This window comes from Eptesicus fuscus, chromosome 18 (genome assembly GCF_027574615.1).
Source record: "Eptesicus fuscus isolate TK198812 chromosome 18, DD_ASM_mEF_20220401, whole genome shotgun sequence".
Lineage (NCBI taxonomy): Eukaryota > Metazoa > Chordata > Mammalia > Chiroptera > Vespertilionidae > Eptesicus > Eptesicus fuscus.
Window position 1 is genome coordinate 31,904,632 of NC_072490.1, and position 22,157 is coordinate 31,926,788.

The 22,157-nt window shown below is 42.6% G+C and overlaps 1 protein-coding gene across 1 annotated transcript in view; it reads left to right on the plus strand.

Moving 5' to 3' along the window:
• The window catches only part of CLSTN2 (calsyntenin 2), a 347,351-nt gene that overhangs the window by 20,632 nt on the left and 304,562 nt on the right, over positions 1–22,157 (plus strand). The window contains exon 2 of the mRNA XM_054708150.1: positions 1,971–2,093. Within this exon, the coding sequence (XP_054564125.1) occupies positions 1,971–2,093 (123 nt within the window). The remainder of the gene's footprint in view (positions 1–1,970; positions 2,094–22,157) is intronic.

Genomic DNA, 22,157 nt, shown 5'->3' on the forward strand with positions numbered 1-22,157 from the left:
TCTATGCGCGCGCGTGCGCGCTTTTTGGATATGGAGTATGGAAGAGTTTTTGGTTTTCTCAACTATTGGTTATTAATGCTGTGGTCATCTTGGAAAGTCACACCTGTGGAAGTAGTGTCTTCATTGCTTTATAATAATCACATCCACCTCTCGAGCTGTTGTGTGGAGCATTATGTATGTGATGACACTTTTAAACTGTGAAGCAGGGGGTGAGGCTTGGCATCAGGATCCTATCCGTTGATTATTCTAGAGCTCCCGCTAACCTGTTGTTTGTTTCTAAAGCACCTACTCTGCACCTGAGGTTACGTGGGGAATAAAAGGTCAAACCGAGGCACTCACAGTTGAGTAAACAGATTAATATTTTAGAAAAGTCACTCAGCATGCCAGTGTGGAGGGTGAATTAGGGGTGGGGTAAGACTTCTTACTGGAAGACCAGTCATGGCTGCTATCTGGATAGGAGACAGTGGGGCCAGGACCAAATCAAGGTGATGGAATTGGCAGAAATGGAACATTCATCGGTTAGATTCTCACACAGGAATATTACACCAATAAGGGCGCGTCTCATTGTAATTCTGGACCCTTCATTAGTCACTGTTGACTGTACGTATCTTGTATTCATTTTCTAGGGCCGCCTTCACAAAGTGCCACAGACTGGGTGGCTGAGGAAAACGGAAATGTACTGTCTCACAGTTCTGGAGGCCAGAAGTCTCAAACCAGGTGGTCAGCAGGGCCATACCTGCTCGGCACGCTCTCTCCTGGCTGCTGGTGGCTTCTTGACTTGGGACAGCACAACTCCAGGCTTCCCGTGGCGCTCTCCCCGTGCCCATGTCTGTCTCTGTGTTGAACTTTTCCCTTTTTATAAGGACCCCAGTCATTGTAGATTGGGTCCCGCCCTAATGGCCTCACTGTAACTTGATTACCTCCATAAAGACCCTATTTCCAAACAAGTCATAGTTCAAGATACTGGGGGTCAGGACCCCAACCTATGCTTTTGGGGACACAATTCAACCAGTAACGTATATTTGATACGTATTTTAAGTGTATTAATTGTTCACTAGGTAATATATCATTTATCTAGTCCAGTGGTCAGCAAACCGCGGCTCACGAGCCACATGAGGCTCTTTGGCCCCTTGAGTGTTCTAACGCCACTTCTTCAAAATAGACTCGCCCAGGCCGAAAACCGACTTCTGCACATGGGCCACGAAGTTTCAATCGCACTGTACGTGCGCGCCCACACGTGGTATTTTGTGGAAGAGCCACACTCAAGGGGCCAAAGAGCCGCATGTGGCTCGAGAGCCACGGTTTGCCGACCACTGATCTAGTCAAATTATTGAAGAGAAACTTAAATTGTTGGATAATTTAGATCACTTAGATAACACGGTCTTTAAATGATCAGGAAATAGTCAAATGTTTGTTATATCTTTACAGATATGTTGGTACTTATACATACATGTATGTATATGAAATGCAGTACCAGTTTCTACTTGTGGGTCACATTAGGCTGAAGTCAGAAATAAGGTTAGAAATCCTAGCACACAGCCATAATCTGCTAGTCTGTTGATTGATCATGGACTTCAACTCTGAAACATCTATTAATAGATGGTAGTTTTTGAGAATGAAAGCTTTTAATCTATTTTGGACAATATCTATATTGGGCACCCAGAAATAGAAATAATGGGGTTGTGGTCAGGTAAAAGGTCCATGATAGGTAAAAGGTCAGGTAAAAGGTCCACAGCCACAAACTGTGTTTGCGTCTCGGTGCTGGCCTCACTTTCTGTGTGCCTGGGGCGAACTGTCGCACCTCTCTCTTTACTTCTCTGGAGCATCCTTGGCTATAAAATGAGACTTAACAGGCTCTATGGTGGTTGAATGAGAGCCTAGGACTGGATACATGTACAATATTAATATTATTATTATGGATTAGTTATTCAAATGATGATCTTCAATGTCAATCTTTTTCCCCCCCATAGTCAACAAGCACAAGCCATGGATCGAGACATCGTATCATGGAGTCATTACTGAGAACAACGATACAGTCATTTTGGACCCACCTCTGGTAGCCCTGGACAAAGACGCACCAGTTCCTTTCGCAGGTAAGGTGGCGGCTTAGCCTGGCTGGGCTGGGCTCGCTGTGGAGACGAGCTGGGGACCCTCACACGGCCCAGGCGCCAGCTGTATAGCTGCTGTCACTATGCCGTGCGTCTTACAGGTCAGCCTGCGATTCCAAAGCTGTCCGCCTCTTCTGATTTCTGGTGTGGATTCTGTATCTCCGTGTGGTTTTTGTCCTTGGTGTCGCTTCCCATGCAAGATGCTTATGGCTTATTCTTCTGAGGGCTGGTATATTGCTGAAGTGGTCCCTGGAAGTTGGAAAAGTTGGGCCAGTAAGTTCCGTAGGGGAATCATCTCTAGAAAGATGACCTACAGACACAAGAAGGTGTGTGACCACTGTCCCCACTACCCACATATCCTGGACAGGTGCAAACTTGTAGCTTGGTAGATTGGCAAGAGGAAAGGGAACGAAAACAGGCCAGGAAATATTTGCTAAAGGTGGGACAGAGCCGTGCCCTTGAGCATCAAAGCGGGTGTTGCGTCTGGAGGAGGAACCCAAGGGCAGTGCCCTTTCGCAGTGGGCAGCTCATTGTCTTCACGACTACGACTACTTCCTCTCCGTCCTGCAAAGTCCAGGTCCCGGGTGGGGTGTGTGAAGAGTACGGCCATGTCTCATGTTTCCATCGATTTTTGGCAAAGAGAAGGGGATGGGTGATGGCAGGGGGCGGAGAGACCGAACAAAGAATTCCTGAAGATGCCTGCATCATGAGTAATATTGTTAACATTTTATAACTGTCAGGAGACAGACAGGAAATTTAATGAAGGTTTTCAAGATTTCTAGAAGATTGCTTTATGATAGATGGGTGCCGGGCTGAGGTTTTCACCATGATGAAGTCTATTTTTTCTGACAGTTTGTCTGCTACATTATGAGCTCCTTGGGCAGGAAAAAAAAAATTGGTTCTTTTGCACTTTGAAGAGATAAGCTTTGTGAAGGGCCTTTTTTCATTACAGAATATTATAAAGTGAGGAGCGAGGGGTGGGTTAAATGGGGCAAGTTCAGCCTTCTGTGAAGACAAACCCATAGGCATTCTTGCAGAGCACGGGGGAGATGCTCTGGGCTCTCAGAAGAAGGCTTTATCTTGATTTTATGTTGAATGATAACCACCGCGGCCACCTGACTGTGACTTCCGTGGTGTGTGGAGTTGGGACATTTCCATTCATTCTCCCGCCGTCCTGAGTCTCAGCTCAACCAGATTCCACTGGAAAGTATAAATCCCTCACTGTCTTTTCCACAAAAGACGAGGTGTCTCCCCCACCTCTTTGCCAGCCTGGGACTATTCCAACTCATCTCTTTCTTGGACATAACTAAACGGTATCAGGGTTAATCAGCCATTCTTAACAATCCCCGGAAATGAGATTTTAAAACAAACACTAGCAAAAGCGTTTGGGTTATGAACATGTTGGGTTTGGCATACACTGTGTGCTTAAAAAAATCAGACATAACCTTTAGCGATTGGGAGATTGAGCATAAAAAAAAAGGAGGATTCTGGTTTATGTTGATGGATCAGGTCAGAATGCAGAGCCGAGTTGCGATTTCCCTCTCCAGACATGCCATGGGCTCCTGGCTCCCTCTACCTCTCTGCTACCCCAGAGCCCATGTGCAGAGCTCCTTCCACCCAGCAGGCCCTCTCAGTCACCTTCCCATCCCATTGTGTGATCCCTATTTAAAACACAGCAGAGCCGAAACCGGTTTGGCTCAGTGGATAGAGCGTCGGCCTGCGGACTCAGGGGTCCCAGGTTCGATTCCGGTCAAGGGCATGTACCTTGGTTGCGGGCACATCCCCAGTGGGGGGTGTGCAGGAGGCAACTGATCGATGTTTCTAACTCTCTATCCCTCTCTCTTCCTCTCTATAAAAAATTAATAAAATATATTTTAAAAAAATAAAATAAAACACAGCAGAGAAAACCAGTGACACTTTAAATGGTGAGCAAATGGATGCTGTTAAGCCACGTTAGTGTAGTGAGGCTAGCTCTTTAAGGGATGAGGGGGTGTCTGATTGTTATGTCTGCCCTCCGTGTAGCCCTGTTTCATCATTTAGTGAACTAGGAAATGAAAGTGGTTGAAAAACTGTTCTGCAGTCCAATGATAGGCTTTCTAATGTACAGACCAAAATGGGTGGGGTGGGGCAGGGGTGGAGGAGAACCATTTCAAGCAAATCTGATCTTTGAACGTTTGGATTTACAAAAGATCACTTACCTTCTTTGGAGGTAGGCCTCAAGGACAATTATCAATTTTACCTGAAGCGTCACCAAAGGCTTTCCTTAAATCATAAACCTACAAATGCCATTAAACTTGAATTTGTATTCTAACCATCGTATGTGCCCATGGGTTTGCAGGCACATCTTGAAATGAAGGTTTACTTCTAAACCAAGCCCTGACTTGTTATTTTCATCTGAAGGCAATTTCTATATTACCCCTGATAGTTGCCGCTGTATTAAAAAAAAAAATTCTTGCTTAATGCATCAAAATATAATCTTCCAAGCTCTTAAGAGCAAAAAATAAAGATGCTTTTTTAAATGGTCAAAGCTATTTTTCTCCATGTTATTTATGATTAGCTCTAAGGCAGAACATAGGCACTAGCCATCCATCTATGCTGCAAGCGTTTATTTTAAAACATTTATCTTAAAAAGAAAATACAGATTTATTTCAGATCCCTATCATTCTCATAAAATTGAAAAATTCATATCTGCCAGCTCCATCACTCCTTGAAGTCAAACTGCAGCCTCTAGTCCCCCCTTATCAACTGCTCTTGTATTCTGTCCCTTTCCACCCCTTTCCCACTGGTCTGGATTTCCAATTTAGCCTGTGAAGTAAGCTAGAAGCTTTGGAGCGATGGTTCCATTTGTATTATTTTTGTTTGTTTGTTTTTCTTGTGATTTCCACTTCTCCCTTAAAAAATTTTAAAGAAAATTTTCTATGTAAAGTGTCATTTGTTTAAATAAAAAAGCATGATTCCATTTTGTATATAAATGCAGGGATTTAAAATAATTTTTATTGTATAGCTCCTGATTTTGACAATAATAAGTGTTTATTGTAGGAAATGTGAAAAATATAGCAAAGCACCAAGGAAAGTATGAAAAATGTTTTCTTATCCCTAGAGCCTCTGTTAACATTTTAGTGTATTCCCTTCCACTCATTTTTCTACTTTTTTTCTACTTTATAGTCAATATTATAACTTATTTTTCCCACTAAAAAAAACAAAAATACACCATTTATTAAATACTGTTCTGCAACTGATTAAGTGGATAAATGCCTTCCTATTCAATTAATATTCTATAGTTTAAAATTCTTTTCTTCAACTTGAGATATAATCAACATATAACATTGTGTAAGTTTAAAGTATACAATGTGTTGATTTGATAAGTATACATACTGTAAAATGATTAAACCATAGCCTTACCTAACACATCCATCACCTCACATAATTGCCACTATGTGTATGTGTTTGTGTAGTGAGAACATTGAAGATCTTCTCTCTTAGCAATTTTCAGTATCTAACTCAGTGTTGTTAACTATAGTAATCATGCTATGCATTAGATTCCCCAAACTTAGTTGTCTTATAACTGAAAGTTTTACCCCTTTGATCAACATCGCCCTATGTCCCCTACCCTCCTGGTCACCACTATTTTACTTTTTGTGTCTGTGAGTTTGGCTTTCAAAGCTGATTCCACTTGTAAGTGAGTCCACATATAAGTGATAACATGTATGTGATATAAATGATTCCATATAATAGTGATACCACATATAAGTGATGCCATATAAAAGAACCTACATATAAGTGACACCATGCAGTATTTGTCTATCTCTGTGGCTTATTTCACTGAGCATAATATCCTCAATGTGGTCCATCTATATTGTAGCAAATGGCAGGATTTTCTTCTTTCTCGTCATTGCATTCACATATATGCCGTTATCCTTCCATCTATTGGCAGGCACTTAGGCTGTTTTCATATCTTGGCTATTGGGAATAATGCTGCAGTGAACATGGGAGCATTGATATCTGTTTGCTATCCTGATTTTATATACCCACAAGTGGGATTTCTGGATCCTGTGGTAGTTCTATCTTTACTTTTTTTAGGAACCTCCATACTCTTTTCTTTAGTGGCTGTACAGTTTACATTCCCAATAATGGTACACAAGCAAGTGATTTAGTGACAATATAATGGAATCACCAATTACAGAAGCCTCACCGTATTCATCTGTAAAATAATATAAGCTTTCCAGGGTTGCTGTCTTGATTAAATTTAAAGACTGTCTTTTATGCATGTTGTAGTGATTCAAGGTGTAGAAGTTTAATAAAGTTTAGTTTTCTTTTCCAGATCCTTCTCTCTGCCTGTCTCATAGATAAGACATCTGACTCACAGAGAGACCCCGACACTTGCTCGGTATCCCAGAGCAGGCTAGCTGTGGGGCTGCACCTCTCCACCTGCTCCGAGTCCCTTTTCCTATTCATATATATTACCTTTTGTACCTGCCCCACCTGATTAGTAGAGGCACCAACTCTTAATCAATGAGACTTCCCTCAGACCTCGGTTAAGTCCATTAGACCTGATTCAATTCTCAACCCAGTATCTGAGCCCAGTGGACATGACCTTCTAGAAGAATCAGATACAGAAAAATCCTTGAGTAATAATGAAAAGTCTATCCACTGCATGGCAAAAAAAAAAAAAAATGATAATGAAAGCAAATTGGGTACATTTTGAACTTATTAATTTCTATATGAGCCCCACAGAGGCCTGTTAGGAAATTGTGGAGACTTTAAAATTGGAAGGAAATTAGACTGCTGCTCAGAGAAAATAGAACTATCCATTTGTCCACTTTGGGTCGGTCTGGACTTGTCTTTTGTAAGGACAGGGCTGCAGAGAATGAAACGCATCATTGGCTGGCTTTTCAGGCTGGGCCCAGGAAATTGCCTGGGACATGGTTTGGCCCGGTTTGATTGGCTGGTTGCAGCAGGAGGTGCTCTTTTCTGCATGATTAACTCCATCTGTCCTTGTTCTGCACATTTTTCTGCCCCTGTCTTGGGACCTGTCCAGGGCCCGTTTGTGTGCTTTGGGCCCCACAGGTGCCTGATGGCAGACCATCCCTGAGGGCTTGCAGCACCATGGTTTCTCATGGTGAGAAGGGAATGCTGGTTGTGAACAGCTGGTTGACCAGATGCCCATGGTTTTACATTTAGGCTCTGCCACTGACTGGCTGTATGGTCCCAGATACGTTACTGAACTCCTATGCAGGTCAGTTTCCTCATATTTCAATGGGGAGTAAACACAGTGCGTCCTCCCAGGTTAATATGTGGGTTAAATAAGATAAGAATGCAAAGTGCCAAAAGCACTTTCTGGAAGCCAGTAGATGGCCAATACATCATAATTCTGATAATCTTCACAATGATAATGGGATAATCAGAGGAATCATAGTTCTTATTATCAGCAATAAGCCACATGTGCTTTATTCATTTCAAATTGATTATAGTGATATGATTATAATCTGCAATAATGACATTAAGGAAAGGAGAAAAGTAACTTTGGAGTTCGGTCTAAAGGCTTGATACAGTCATCCGCTGGCTTGATACAGTCACCATCAAGCTATGTTGCCTAAATTGCTGGGCTGTGTGGCAATGTGGTGACAATCAGTTAAGTAAAGTAGGAGAAACTGTTTTGTGAATTGTGCAGAACTCTATAAATATTATTTGGAAATAAAATTTCCTTACATTCTACCTATAATTTTCCCTGTGGAATAATCGATTAGTTACAAGATATACTTTTAGATTACTGTGAACCATATGCCCTTTTATTAATGAACATAAACACGTACACACATATACACACAGAGAGACACACATATGTGTGCCAGCTGCTGCACACACAATATTGCATCCGAATCTCACACCAACCCTGTGAAACAGGCAGGCCAGCTATTGTGATTCTGTTTTGCAAATGAGAATATTGGGACTTAGAAATTAAGTGACTGTTCAAGATTTTCTAGCTGAGAATGGATCAGCTCTGTCCCTCAGTTCCAGACACTCCATCTCCAAATCCTGCCTTCTTTCCCCCTTGCCAATTGCCCAGTGTGTGTGAGACATAGCTCATTGGCATTAGAAGATTTATATGTACCTGGATTTTTATTCACCCTTAAAGAAGGGTGAATCCCATTTTTATTCACCCTTAAAGAAGGGTGAATCTCATTTTAAGTTCCTTTTTAAGTTCTTTTCCAATCTTTCTGATTATTCAAGGAGAAAGGTGCAGTGTGGGATGGTCCAGAGTCTTCAACACCTCTCAAAATTTGCTAATCTCTCTTATTGACAAAAAAGCAAGCTCAATCTCATAACATTCCATACAGTGTCGAGCTAGAGTTTTAATATTCTGCTGTATTTTATTTAGGGTACTTTCTACTTGAGGCAAGTATTGCTGGCATTTCAGTTGTTCTCTTTTAAATAAATTCATTTGAGATTTTTTTTAAACCCCCATTTAGAGAATAATGTAAGGGAATAAGTGTTTAGGTAGTTTATGGCAGTGGCAAAAACCATAAAAGAGGTCTATGACTGAGTTCCATGTGGGAGACAATAGAATAACCACATCTGGGCCTCACTCCCCCATCCAGCAATCTCAGGACCACCATACTGGACCCAGCCTTCTTCTGTCTGGCCTGCCCCGTGGCTCTCTGAGTGCCAATCCTGGCAGCAGAAGAGCCATCTCTATCAACCTACAGCAAATGTGTCTTGCTTTGTGTTGGGGATCATTCTGAGGACCAGAGGCAGGGTGCTCCCTGGTATTCCACACTGCTCTCTGAGCATTCACTGGGCCTCAGAGGCCACACCATAGCAGGGCCTGCAGAGAATCAGGTTCAGACCTCTCTGGAATCTGCAGTCTGGGCACTGTCTTGGACCTTTCACTCCTCAACATTTTTGAGCTTTTTTTTTAGAATCAAGAATAAACAGAAAGCAGGAAGACATGGCCGAGTGTCTATTCATTCATGTACATGTGAAAATTACTAAGAAGAATGCAGGATAAAACAAAATCAACCCTCACTCCTAAGACTCTGCTAGATGTTTTTTTCTGTTCACATATAGATCATAGTTTCTTATTAATTTGGATCATAGTATATATGGTTCAGAGTCTTTGTGTTTTCACTTCCACAGATATCTTCCAAGCTGACTAGAACATATTCAAAAATATTACTAAAGTGTAGGCATAATTATACATCATATAGTTGTATCACGGTTTATATAACCATTTCACTACTTTTGTATATTTATATTGTTTACAATATTTTTCCATTTTTAGAAGTCACACTGCCATAGGCAACTTTGTTTGAGATATCTTTCTTATACAAATATGGGAGTCGGTATTTTATGTTTATGATTTAATTCAAAGATAGTGAGTAAACAAATGTGTTCTATTTTCAGTGACAAATTAGATTGTGTCGTTGAATGTTTTTGTTGATATGATCTGTGATTGCCCAATTTTTGAGCAGATGGTGGGGTTCAGATTAGACAGGGAAGTGAGAACTAGACTCAGCGCCCACACCTGTCTGCAGCCTGTGGTGGAGCCCTCAGTCCCGGCTCTGCAGGCTCCAGGCCTCCAGCCCTATGACGAATTCTCCCCCTCACTATAGTGACTGTGACCTAAGGGTTTCCAGCTATAGGCAAGATGCGATTTGAGAACTCATCGAAGTAATACAGAAGTTGCTTTAAAGCTGAACAATACGGCAAACTGCGGCTTGCGAGCCACATGCGGCTCTTTGGCCCCTTGAGTGTGGCTCTTCCACAAAATACCACCGCCTGGGCGAGTCTATTTTGAAGAAGTGGCATTAGAAGAAGTTTAAGTTTAAACAATTTGGCTCTCAAAAGAAATTTCAATCGTTGTACTGTTGATATTTGGCTCTGTTGACTAATGAGTTTGCCGACCACTGCCATAGCCAATTCGGCTCAGGGGATAGGGTGTCTGCCCCACAGACTGAAAGGTCCCAGGTTTGATTCTGGTCAAGGGCATGTACCTCAATTGCAGGCTCAACCCCCAGCCCTGGTCCGGGCATGTGTGGGAAGCAACTAATCTATGTGTCTCTTTCACATCGACGTTTCTCTTTCTCTGTCTCTTCTCCTCCCTTCCACTTTTTCTAAGAATTGATGGAAAAATATCATCGGGTGAGGATTAACAAAAAAAAAACAAAAAAGCTCAAAAATGTTGAGGGGTGAGGGCACAACAACCAGTAAATACGTCAGAAGACCTGGTCAAGTTGATGCTTGTCATCTTTGGGGAGGGTGACAATGAAAGTTTCCAATTTTAGTCTCTAGGATCAGCAAGGCTTTTTGGACCACACGTATGGTCCTGATTCTGCTGGTGCTGCAGGGCCTGCCAGGCAGACTTGGAGAGAGAAAGACCTGACATATCCATAACTCTGGGTTTAGAGTATTAGTTTGGCTTAATTCCTTGGTTGTCTTCTGCCAGCTTGGCAGCTGCCAGCCTTGACAGTGAATGTATGGTGTTAGGGGCTTATTTGGGGCTCTTTCTTGGTTACCCCAGCACGGGCATTGCATATACTCTACTGTTTCCCTTTCACATTGTGTACTCCTTCCTCTATGTGCTGATGGCCAAGCAGGTCAGGAGGCAGATCTCAGCCCTGTTTAGGTGGACAGAGGTCATTCATAAATTCTGGGCTCCAGGAGCCTGGGACACAAAACCCTTGCCTTGCTGAGAAGAGAACAAAGCCTTTCTCCAGCCATGGAGATGGTAGGTGGCTACTTTCTAGGGTGGAACTACACTGCTGGAAGGAGAATAGGGAGCTTCCCAGGTTTTTGGTCTTGGCCTTGAATTTTTTCTCACAACTGTCACAAACCCTTCCAAATCTTTCTTCTCATAAATTACCCTCTTTCCTGGCTCTCAGAGTTCCTGAAGCTGTCTGTCTGTGTTGGCCTTTTGTTGTTGTTGATTTTAATTTCTCTCATGTTGAAGGTCATGTGTATTTTTGCTGCAAGGCAGCTTAGCCTTGGTCAGTTTAGGATGGCCCGTCTCATCTGAAAGATTCTACTGTTTGCCTCTCCTCCATCATGATCAGGCTTAGTCCTGGTGTCCCAAGCTCCCCGTGGGAGTCTGGCTGAAAGGGCTCTTTGGCAGCAGCTGTAGACTCTTCAAGTATGCTCAGGCAAGCTGCTCCTGTGCTCAGTGGCCAGGCGCTAAGGGGATGCCCGCTATGGGATGGCTGGAGGAGAGACTGAGAGTACAGAGGGAGGAGGGCAGAAGCAAGAGGTGACCAGGCAAGGCGAAAAAGAGGGTGAGGGTCCTAGGTAAATACCCATAGCAGGGGCTGGGCTCCAGGGTCTGAATGGGGGTCGGAGGCTATTCACCAGTGACCCTGGCCTGCTCCAGTTCAAACGAATGTTTAAGGGAGAACCAGTGTTGACTTGTGGGCCTTTCTCCATCAATTAGGCTGAAGAGTCAGGGGCATTCAGGAAGGTGAACCAGCATGGTTTGCCTTTGACTAAAAGTTCCTTCGGATGTGATCAACCATGAAGGTCCTGGTTACTGGTGGGAGCTGGTCACCCAACAGGAGGGATGTGGAGTTTTATGTTAGAAAGCTGGAGTGCTGGCACTAAGAGAAAGCTTGAGAGAAACCCTTGAATGTAGGAATTTCCAGTCTTCTAAGATTCTGAGTTAATCGCCCTCAAAGTGGTTCCCCCCATTGTGAGGGTGGTTCTGTTCCCTAGGAGCGGTTTCCCAGTCCATTGTTCTCTACTGTTCCCTAGTCACCACTGTTCTCTTTTGCCATCATCTGGTTCTGCTCCATCCCACAGCTGCTGGACTCGGCAGGAGGGGGCACAGTGCTCCCGAGGTCAGGGTCCGGGCCTTGCTCCATGGGGACACTCTTAGCTTCATTCATCTTCCTGTCAGTGTCCCTGACTCTGCAGTATCAGCAAGAAGACAAAGGGGTCAGACTTAGACCTCCAGAGTCCGGGCTCCTTATACAGTGCATCAGGAAAAACAAAAATGAAGAAAAAAGCCAAAAGCAACCCCACCTTTTTTCCACTATTGGAGATAAAGCAGAAGACACAGACACCCGTCAGGCTCCAAGCTTGAGGGCATCCCAGGGTCTCAGGGTCTCCACATCTATGGCCTTATTGACACTGTGATACAAACATGGTTATGGTACTTTCCTACTCACTGGCCCTGGTGGTCGAATTTCAGGCCACATGACCGAGCTCCCCTGCCCAATTGGGTCTGGACCTGAGGTGGGCACCTGACTCAAGGTGGCCAAAGAAATGGCTAGTTATAGGCTGGGACTTGCTCCCTGGATAGAAAAGAACACGTAGGCCCATTGGCTTCCTGTTTGCGTGCTGAGGGGCCACATTGGAGGTTGGGGGATGCTGATGAAGCTTCTGTGACATGTGCAAATCAAAGTTATGCTTGGTCAGCAGACTGAGGGTGGCACCTGTCCCAGAGCGAAGCAGAAGTGCCCCGAGGGAATAGAGTGAGTGGTCCCTGACTGTGGCCTCCGTTCCGAAGCAGTCCTGGTGTCCTGGTCATCTTGGATTTGCATGAAATCATCCTCATGGCTGCACTTGTATATTCACTCTCTCTCCTGAGAGGGCTGGGTATGTCACTATCCTTGGAAACCCAAGAGACCAAATGAAAATCACCTGTTCATATGGTTTTCAATATTGAAGGCATGGGGCATTGTTTGAGCTTAGGGAGAAAAAAAAATCCCAAGGAATTTCAGATAAGGGAGCAGCATAGAAAAGAATGAACTGGGAATCTGAAAGCATCAGGGGAATCCTCTTGCAAAGCTGTAACTGGAGATCATCACAGTGAAATCAATCAATGGTGATTGAAAACCAGCTCCGATCGTCAGTAATTAGATCGTTTAATAGCCAAGCTTAGACACATTAATGCCGACTCAAATCCCCTCTCCAGAAGCCTTTTTCACGACGTATGACAGTGGCCATATTGAGTGCGCCTGGAATCAGACCTCATCACAAATATTAATTATGAACATGCATTTGTAAGGTCAATGGTTTTACTTTAATAGGAATTTGGGGCCTATGAATGCAAGTCCGAAATGTCTTAGACTCGTTTGAGATTCCAAATCAAAGAACAGGAGTACAGGCAAGCAATTACAGTTTATTCTGCTTGGCACCAGGTCCAGCGTGAGATCAGCGAGTACCTTGGCATGAGTTCAGAGCTCAATTTTATTATCTTGTAGCTGCCTGTAATCACAGATGAGGCATCAAAGGCCAGCTGTCCCCCATGAACCTTGACAGTCTATATAAACTAATTACTTTTTTATGAGCCATCCTTTCAGAGGTTTGGAGAGAGGGCCTATTAAGCCAAGTTCAGGGTAATCCACAAACTTTAAAAATTATTATTATTTATCGAAGTTCCAGCTGAGTGTCATGGTCAATGACATCCCTTGCAATGGTTGACTTGGGCGGTCATGGACTTCATTAAAATATAATATTTTTGGGGAAGGTGAATCCCAGTGTGGCCTGAGTGTTTTCTGCATATTAATGATACTAATAGCAAATTTTCAAGGGCAAGGAAGCAAAAAAAAAAGTCATTTGGAAAGTGAGGGCACATTAGCAAAAGCCCCTCTCTTGGCTCGCCAGGCTGTGGACTTCGGGGGTAGAAATTTTGCACTGTTTTGCCCGTAAGTCTAATGCACGAGCCCTTTTTTGTATATGTCTCTTAGAATCAGTCCTAAGGAGGTGAAATGACAAATATAACGTTCGCCATCTCGCCACCTGGGCCACCCAGTGGACCATCCCTCCTGGCATTGTTCCCTGTCGCCTTTGGTGTGGGCCCTGGGCTGTCCACTCTGCCTCACAGCCGTCTCCACTCCAGCCTCCCATGTGGTGGGCTGGCCCTACCATCTGAGGTGTATTTCTATGTCAACCTCTGCCACTAGGCGCTCCATCCCTGCCTGCCTCCGGGTGCTCCTTACTCTGATGCTGTCCTCAGTGGTCCACCCAGATGCTGACGGCCCCTGGGTCAGCCCAGGCGGGAGGGCACTGACCCGCGCTGACCCCCTTCATCGTTTCTCTGCCAGCCCAGGAGGAAATGGCCTTCCTCTCTTCTGGCCCACACTGGCTCAGGGATGCCCACAGAAACGCTGTCTGGACGGCTGGTACAGCTCTCTGTCTTACCACAAAGTCCTCCCTTTCCGGAGATGGGTGGGTACTCCCAAGCTCTAGGTATGCAGGATGGGTTTACATGTCGGCCCCAGCTGTACCTAACCTCCCGCTCAAGTCTCTGCCGCTGACTCTGCCATCTGAGTTGTTTCTCATTTGTAGAGTTTCAGTTTTCTCTCACAAGCTCAGATACCCCTGCCTGCTACCTCATTTCCACGGGGCTCCTCTACCCACCCCGACGCTCATGCCCATATCCAGTCCATCAGACATGCCTGAACTCCATTTATAACGGGGGTCCTGAGCCCAACGCAACCCAGTGTGTGCGGCCAGATAGCAGGCGAGTGGTGAGAGGGGCCATGTCATTCCATGTGCCCCACATCAGAGTCCTACCCCCACCCCCACAGGGCTCCCACGCTGACAAGTGGAATAGGCTCCTCAGTAATTGGACTGAGGAGGAAGCAGCTGCTACTCAGTGCTGGCTAATTCCTTTTAAGAAGGTTGATATTTTAAAATTTAATTATTTTGAGGTAAAGGTAAGATATAACACAGAGAGGCTGGCGCCATTTTGGGGCTCAGCCCATCTGGTATCCAGACGACTTAATAAATTTATAATCCCTTACCAAAAAAAGGAAAGGAAAAGGAATAACATAGAGAGATCCTGTGTACTGCTTACCCAGTTTCCCAGTGATAACATCATGGAAAGCTATAGTACAATGTTACAACCAGGATATTGACATTGGTAATCAAGATACAAAACATTTCCGTAACCATAGGATATTTCCTGTAAACCTTTTATAGGGCACGACTTTCTCCCCACCCACTACCTCCTTTATTTTTATTTTTTTAAATATTTCTTATTGATTTCAGAGAGGAAGGAAGAGGGAGAGAGAGATAGAAACGTCAATGATGAGAGAGAACCATTGATTGGCTGCCTCCTGCATGCCCCCTACCGGGGATCGAGGCCGCAACCCTTGCATATGGACTTGATGGGAATCAAACCCGTCGGGACTCTTCAGTCCGTAGGGCGATGCTCTATCCACTGAGCCAAACCAGCCAGGGCCACTACCTCCTTTAAAAAAATTAATTGAGGTATAGTTGACATAACATCATGTTAGTTGCAGGTGTATAGCATAATGATTTCATACTTGCAAATATTGCAAAATGATCACCACATTAAGCCCAGTTAATATTCATCACCGTATATGCTTAATTTTTTTCTTGTGATGAGAACTTTGAATAGAACTTTTAAGATCCACTCTCATAGCTACTTTTAAACATGCAATACCATATTATTAACTATAATCACCATGCTGTGCATAGTGTTCCCATGACTTACTCATTTTATAACTGGGCGTTTGTGCCTTTTGACTTTATTCACCTACTTCACCCACCCTCTACCTCAGACAACCACCAGTCTGTTCTCTCTATCCAGGAGCTTGGTTTTGTTTTATCTATTTTATTTTTTAGATTCCATGTATAAGTGAGATGATCATATGGAATTTATCTTTTTCTGTCTGACTTATTTCACTTACCATAATGCCCTCAAGCTCCATACATGCTATCACAAATGGTGAGGTTTCATTCTTTTTTGTGGCTGAATAATATTCCATTATATGTATGTACCACATCTTCTTTACCCGTTTATCCACTGATGGACATCAGTTGATCCCACTTCCTTCTTAACTCCTGGCAACCACTAACCTGTTACCATTTTAATAATTTTGTCATTTCAAGCTATGTTATATAAATGGAATCAAATGGTAGACATTGGTGCTTTTTTTTTTTTTCCCACTGAGAGTCATTGCCTGTATCAATCCATAGTCTGTTCTTTTTGTTCCTGCGTAATATTCCATGGTTTAAATGTACCACAGTTTCTTTTTCTTAATGTTATTTTCTATTTATTTTGGAGAGAGAAGAAGGAAAGGGAAAGGAAGAAACGTCAATGGGAGAGTAGGGGATCAAGCCCACAAGCCAGGCATGTGCCCTGACCAAGGCAATCTTTCGATGCACAGGATGATGCTCAGCCAACTGGGCCACAAGGGCCAGGGCTGTACCACAGTTTCTTTAGCCACTCATCCACTGCAGGGTACCTGGGTTGTTTCCAGTTTTTGGTTGTTATGAATAAAGCTGCTATAAACATTTGTACACAAGTTTTTGTGTGCACTTAATCTTCAGTTCTCTGGGATAAATGTCAAGGAGTACAAATGCTGAATGGTATGGCAGTTGCATGCTTAGTTTTTTAAATAAACTGCTAAGCTGTTTGCCATAGTGACTGTACCATTTTCCTTTCCCACCAGCAATGTATGAGAGATCCAGTTTCTTTGCAACCTCACTGGCATTTGATGAGTTACTATTTTTTATTATAGTCATTCAGATAGATATGAAGTGTTATCTCATTATGGGTTTAATTTGCATTTTTCTAATGGCTAATGATGTTTTCATGTGCTTATTTGCCATGTGTATATCCTCTTGCATGAATTGCCTTTTATGTCTTTTGTCCATTGTCTAATTGGGTTGTTTATGGGGTTTATTGTTGAGTTTTGAGAGGTCTACACATATTCTAAATACTAGTCCTTTGTCAGATATCTTGTTTATAAATATTTTCTCCCATTAATTAGTTTGTCTTTTCATCCTTTTACTAGGGTTTTTCTCAGAGCAAAAGTTTTAAATTTTGATGAAGTCCAATTATCTTTCTGTGGATTGTGTTATATTTTAGTGCATAATCCATTTTTAGTTAATTTTTGTAAAAGATGAGACACTTGGGTTGAGAGTGGGGTGTGTGTGTGTGTGTGTGTGTGTGTGTGTGTTTTGTTTTTGCCAATGGAGGTTTAATTGCTTCCACACCATTTATTAAGAAGTTATCTTTCCTTCCTTGAATTGCTCTTGCACCTTATCTAAAAGCAGTTGGGCCTGGTTGTATGGATCCATATTTGGGTTCTCTTTTCTGTTCCATCAATCTATATTTCTACTATCCCATCAAAACTACACAGTCATGTTTACTGTAGGTATATAATAAGTCTTAAAATTGGGTAAATGAATTATTCTTATTTTTTTCAAGATTGTCTGAACTACTCTAGTTTTGTTAATTTTCCATATAAATTTTAGAATAATTTTGTCTATATCTACAAAAAATCCTGCTGATATTTTTATAGGAATTGAGTTAAATTTGTTCATCAATTTGGGGATAATTGACATCTTTAGTGGAGTCTTCCAATCCATAAATGGCTTATATCTCCATTTATTTCAATTTTCTTTGATTTCCCAAATTAGTTTTGTGGAGTTTTTACCATATAAATCCTGCACAAGTTTTGTTAGACTTATACACAAATAGTTTTTCTTTTAGTTACTGTAAATGATGCTGTATTTTTAATTTTGTTGTTCATTATATTTACCCACATTTTTGCTTGTGTTCTTTCCTGATGTTCCAAGGTTTCTTCTTTTACACTTTTTTTTCTGTTTCAAAATTTTTCTTTAGTCATTTTTTTCAAAATAGCTATTCTGGTGACAAATTCTCTTGCTTTTCCTTTATCTGAGAATGTCTTGATTTCCCCTTCATTCCTAAAGTAGATTTTTTTTCTGGATATAGGATTCTGAGTTGCCAATTATTTTTTTTTCAGTGCTTGAAAAATATTGTGCCCTTTCCTTTGGCTTCCTTGATTTTCCTGTTAGAAATCCACTGTCATTCTGGTTGCTTTCAATATGTTTCTGTGTTTTTCATTTTTAGAAGTTTAACGGTGGTATAAACCTTGCTATGGACTTTTTAAAATTTATCCTGTTTGATATTCACTTGACTTCTAGACTCTTTAGGTTTGGGTCTCTTGTCAAATAATGGGGACTTTTCAGTCATTATTTCTTTGAGTATTTTTTCAGCACTGCTCTCTTTTTTTTTTTTCCTCCTTCCAGGACTCCAATGACATGAATGTTAGGTCTTTTCTTATAGTGCCACAGATCCCTGAAGTTCTGTTATTTTGTTTGTTTTTAATCTATTTTCCCTCTCTGGTTCAGATTGGGCATTTCTGTTTGTTTGTTTTTTTCTCTTCTAGCTCATGGATTCTTTCCTCCATTCTGCTGAATAGTCCATCCACTGAGCCTTTTACTTAAGTTGTTTTTCAGCTCTGAAATTTCCTTTTGTTGTTTTTACCTTTTGTTTCTTTACTGGGATTTTTTTCTAATTCCTTGCTTATGCTTTCTATTTTTTTTTTTGTTGTTGGGGGTACTCATACATGCTCGTAATGGACAATTCAAGCACTTTTTATCATAACTATTTGGCTTTTCTGACATTGCTTCATCAAGGCAATGGTTAGGCACCACCTCCTTACTGCCAACTGGAGGTGAAACTCCAGGTTTTCTACTGGCTTCCATTGATACCCGAGGGGCCCCTCCTGTTATTGCTAGGGGGGAGATGGCCTTGTTATAACTGGGCAATGGTGAGCATCCTGACTTTCTACTAAGTTTATTCTGACACCTGCCGTGAGCAGGGCAGAGAGTTCCTCATTACTGCCAGGTGAGGGTGGACACATAGGCTCCCCATGTGGTCTCCACTGACCCTGTGAGAGGGGTCCTCATTTCTGGCCATTGGGGATGAAAATCTCAGCTCCCCACTTGATCTTCTGTAACATCACCTCAGCTATGGGTTTGGAGTACCTTATTAGATAGCCTTATGAAGGTGTAGGTCGAGGCTCCCTACTGAGCCTTTTTTGGCATATACAGGCGTGAGGTCGTGTTTATTTGAGTAGAGTGGCTGTTGCCTGAAAGTTATCTGTCTTCTTCTGCTACACCTTTTCTTTGGTTAGAGAGAGCAACCTTTTCTTTGGAGCTTTTTTGGTTTTGTCTCAACCTGTTGGCATTTATGAGTTGTTGTCTTCTTCAGCTCCAAGTTTAGAATATATGAAGCAAACACACACACACACACACACACACACACACACACACACACACAGAGGAAACTCACCACCATGCTGTTTCTCGGGTCCCTAGCTCCCTTACCAGTTTACCTTCTTTCCAACTTTAAGTCTTTTTATGTTTGTCTTATATATCCTGCCCAGGATTTTTAGTTGTACTTAGTGGGAAGAACAAGTAAAAGTTTAAGTTTTTATTTGTAAATGTAAGTCCAAAGCTGCTAGGTCTTGTCATTTTCAAAAGAAGCCAGCAATCCAGAATTGTGTGTGAAATTTCCATTTTTAAAAAAAAAGTAATTAATTTTATCTATAAAGTGCTGTGTAAGACAGACAATCCATAGATTAAAATAACTGCTGGTTGAATTTGGCCCCAGCTCACTAGTTTGTGACCTCTCGTTTAAGCTATCCAGGCAATGAGGGATGAAGATTTGCCCTACCCCACATTTGTTTATTCATTATTTCATGAGACATTATTGAGCGTCTACTGGTGTGAAGTACAGTGGTGAATGAGACAGACAAGGGCTTCTCACGATGGAGCTTTCACAAATACGCCCTTCCGTAGTGGGCCTCATGATGGAGAAGTTTTCAGAAGCATTTGCAACTCTATGGGCAGCTCCGTAGGTAAACCATCTTTCTGATGGTTAGTCCCAGCAGATTTCCTCCAGAATCTGAAGTCATCTTTCTTGTTGTCTAAGAAGAATGCCTGGGGGAAGCTCTGTTAGCTCTGATGATGCTAGAAGAGAGAATAGGTTCCTCCTAGCTTCATCTGAGCACCCTGACCTGGCATCTGGCCATTGTCTAGGATAGCAGAGATTTTCCCAAACCTCATGGTGAGGGAAAGCAGGGGTAAAAATACAGAGTCCCAGTAATGAAAGCCGAGGAAATCGGAGGAAATCTGGATGTAGGGTTTGCACGTGAGTTACCATTGCTTGGACAGATCCTGGAGATGGGAGTGAAGGTCACGGGCAGCTGTCTCAGCATGGGCTTGCCTGGTCAAACCAGGGGTTGGAATGGAATGGGTAACACTTGGCATTTTCAGGGGAAAAGGAGACAGGGATAGACCCAAGAAGTCACCAACACAAATTCCTTTGAGTCTTTTTGGGCATTAAGATGGGTATGAAAAGATCAGTCCTAGCTCTGAAGATGCATATGGTGTCTTCACGTCCCTGGAATCCCAACCAGCCTGGACCCCCATAGAGGGGTGTACATAGAGAGAGACAGCCTGAACGCAAGGGCTGTTCCCCCTCGTGTATTGTACAGTATTGGGTTTCTGCACACGGATTTCACGGTAAATCCAAAGTTTGAAAACCCCAGAATTGAACTTTCTGTTTACACTCATATTGGAACATTATCTGTGATCACAACAGCAGCATGACTATTTTGTTATGAAAAAATGACTTCTCTCCTTTTACTCTCAGGCCTTTCCCATCTCAAAACCTTGAAATCTTCAGAGGTCTTTGGCAATTCCACATTTTTATGAGTTTGGCTATAAAAGAAGTTGACTTACTCAGCTAGGAACAGGATGATAAATACTAATTGAATTTTACTTTGCAGAATCCTGCAGCTGGAGATAAGGAAGCTTAGAGACATGACAAAAACAAACAAATAGCACGCAGTTTGTTTTCCTGCACAGCAAATACAATCCTGCCTTTCCTCCAAAGTGAGAAGGCCTCTGTCTCAGTTCATGGCTGCCCAGGTAGCTGTCCCAGCTATGAAATGACTGTTCGGTGGCATTTACAGCAAATTGCAGCGAGGTGAACGAGCTTGCTGGAAACAGACTGGTGTCAGACTATCGCATGTCATAAAAATAATGGCTGCTGCCAGCCTACTGTGTGCCTGGGACTTTACTCAGGGACTTACCAGTAACATGCATAACTTCATTTACTTTCACTGGTTACATGGGCTTGAAAGTTGACACTATTTTTACTTTACAGGCAAGGAAACTCAGACTCAGAAAGCTAAGGGACTTGCTGGGATCACACGCCAGGTAAATGTTAGAGCCAGAATTTCACATAGACCAGCATCAAGCATTCAGATAATTGGTTCTCAACTGGGGGTGACTTTTCCCCTTCAGAAGAAACTCAACAAGGTTGAGAGACATTTTTTGGTTTTCTTAATAGAATAGAAGGTTACTATGGCATCTAGTGGCTAGAGACCTGGGATACTGTGAAACATCCTACCATAGAATACTGTGGGATACTGTGAAACATCCTGGGCGAGAGACCTAGTGGCTAGAGACCTGGGATACTGTGAAACATCCTACCATGTCAGCTTCCCACACCAAAGAATTATCTGTCCCAAAATGTCAATAGTGTTGAGATTGAGAAGCCCTGGTCTAGAAGGTAGGGGGGCCTCAGTTTTAGTTTCTATTCTGTACTAGCTGAGAATGTCACCTTGGGAAAATTACTTTCTCTCTTGGAGCTGTTTTCTCATGTGTAAGTCAAGGGGCTAGAGTATTAGACTGGATTATCTCTAAGGCATTTCCACCTTTAATACCCTGTGGGTCCTGGGAAACTTCAGAATTGCATCTGTGGGTGTTGAAGTGGTCTCAGAAGTGCCTGTGGATTGTACTGAAGCTTTCAGCAAAAGTATGGAGAGTTTTGGAAGGCATCAATACATTATAGAATAAGGATACACGTGGGCACTTTATGCATTCTGCAATAGAAAGAATGTCTTTCCGTTATATTGTATCTGTGCTCTCTGGTCTTAGTTGATGGTCTTACTAACTTTTGACTTCTTACCATAATTAAGTTGCCCATTCTGAGCCAGCCAGCAGTTGTGTCTCCATGGGCTGGACCAGCTGCGTATTTCATAGTGTTTTGCTACCTATGGGGAAGGCAGACCAGTGAACAGTGGGGCTAAGATACTTGTGTTTGTATATGGACTCACAGGTTCTGGTAATCAGAACAGCTGAAACCTCATCATAGAGAGACCACATAAGCCTTACCATGGTTTCATTCTGCTGGGTTGGCCCTGTCAACCAGGGGGTCTGAGGAAACAATTACTCAAAGGCCAAAAATAACTCCTTTGC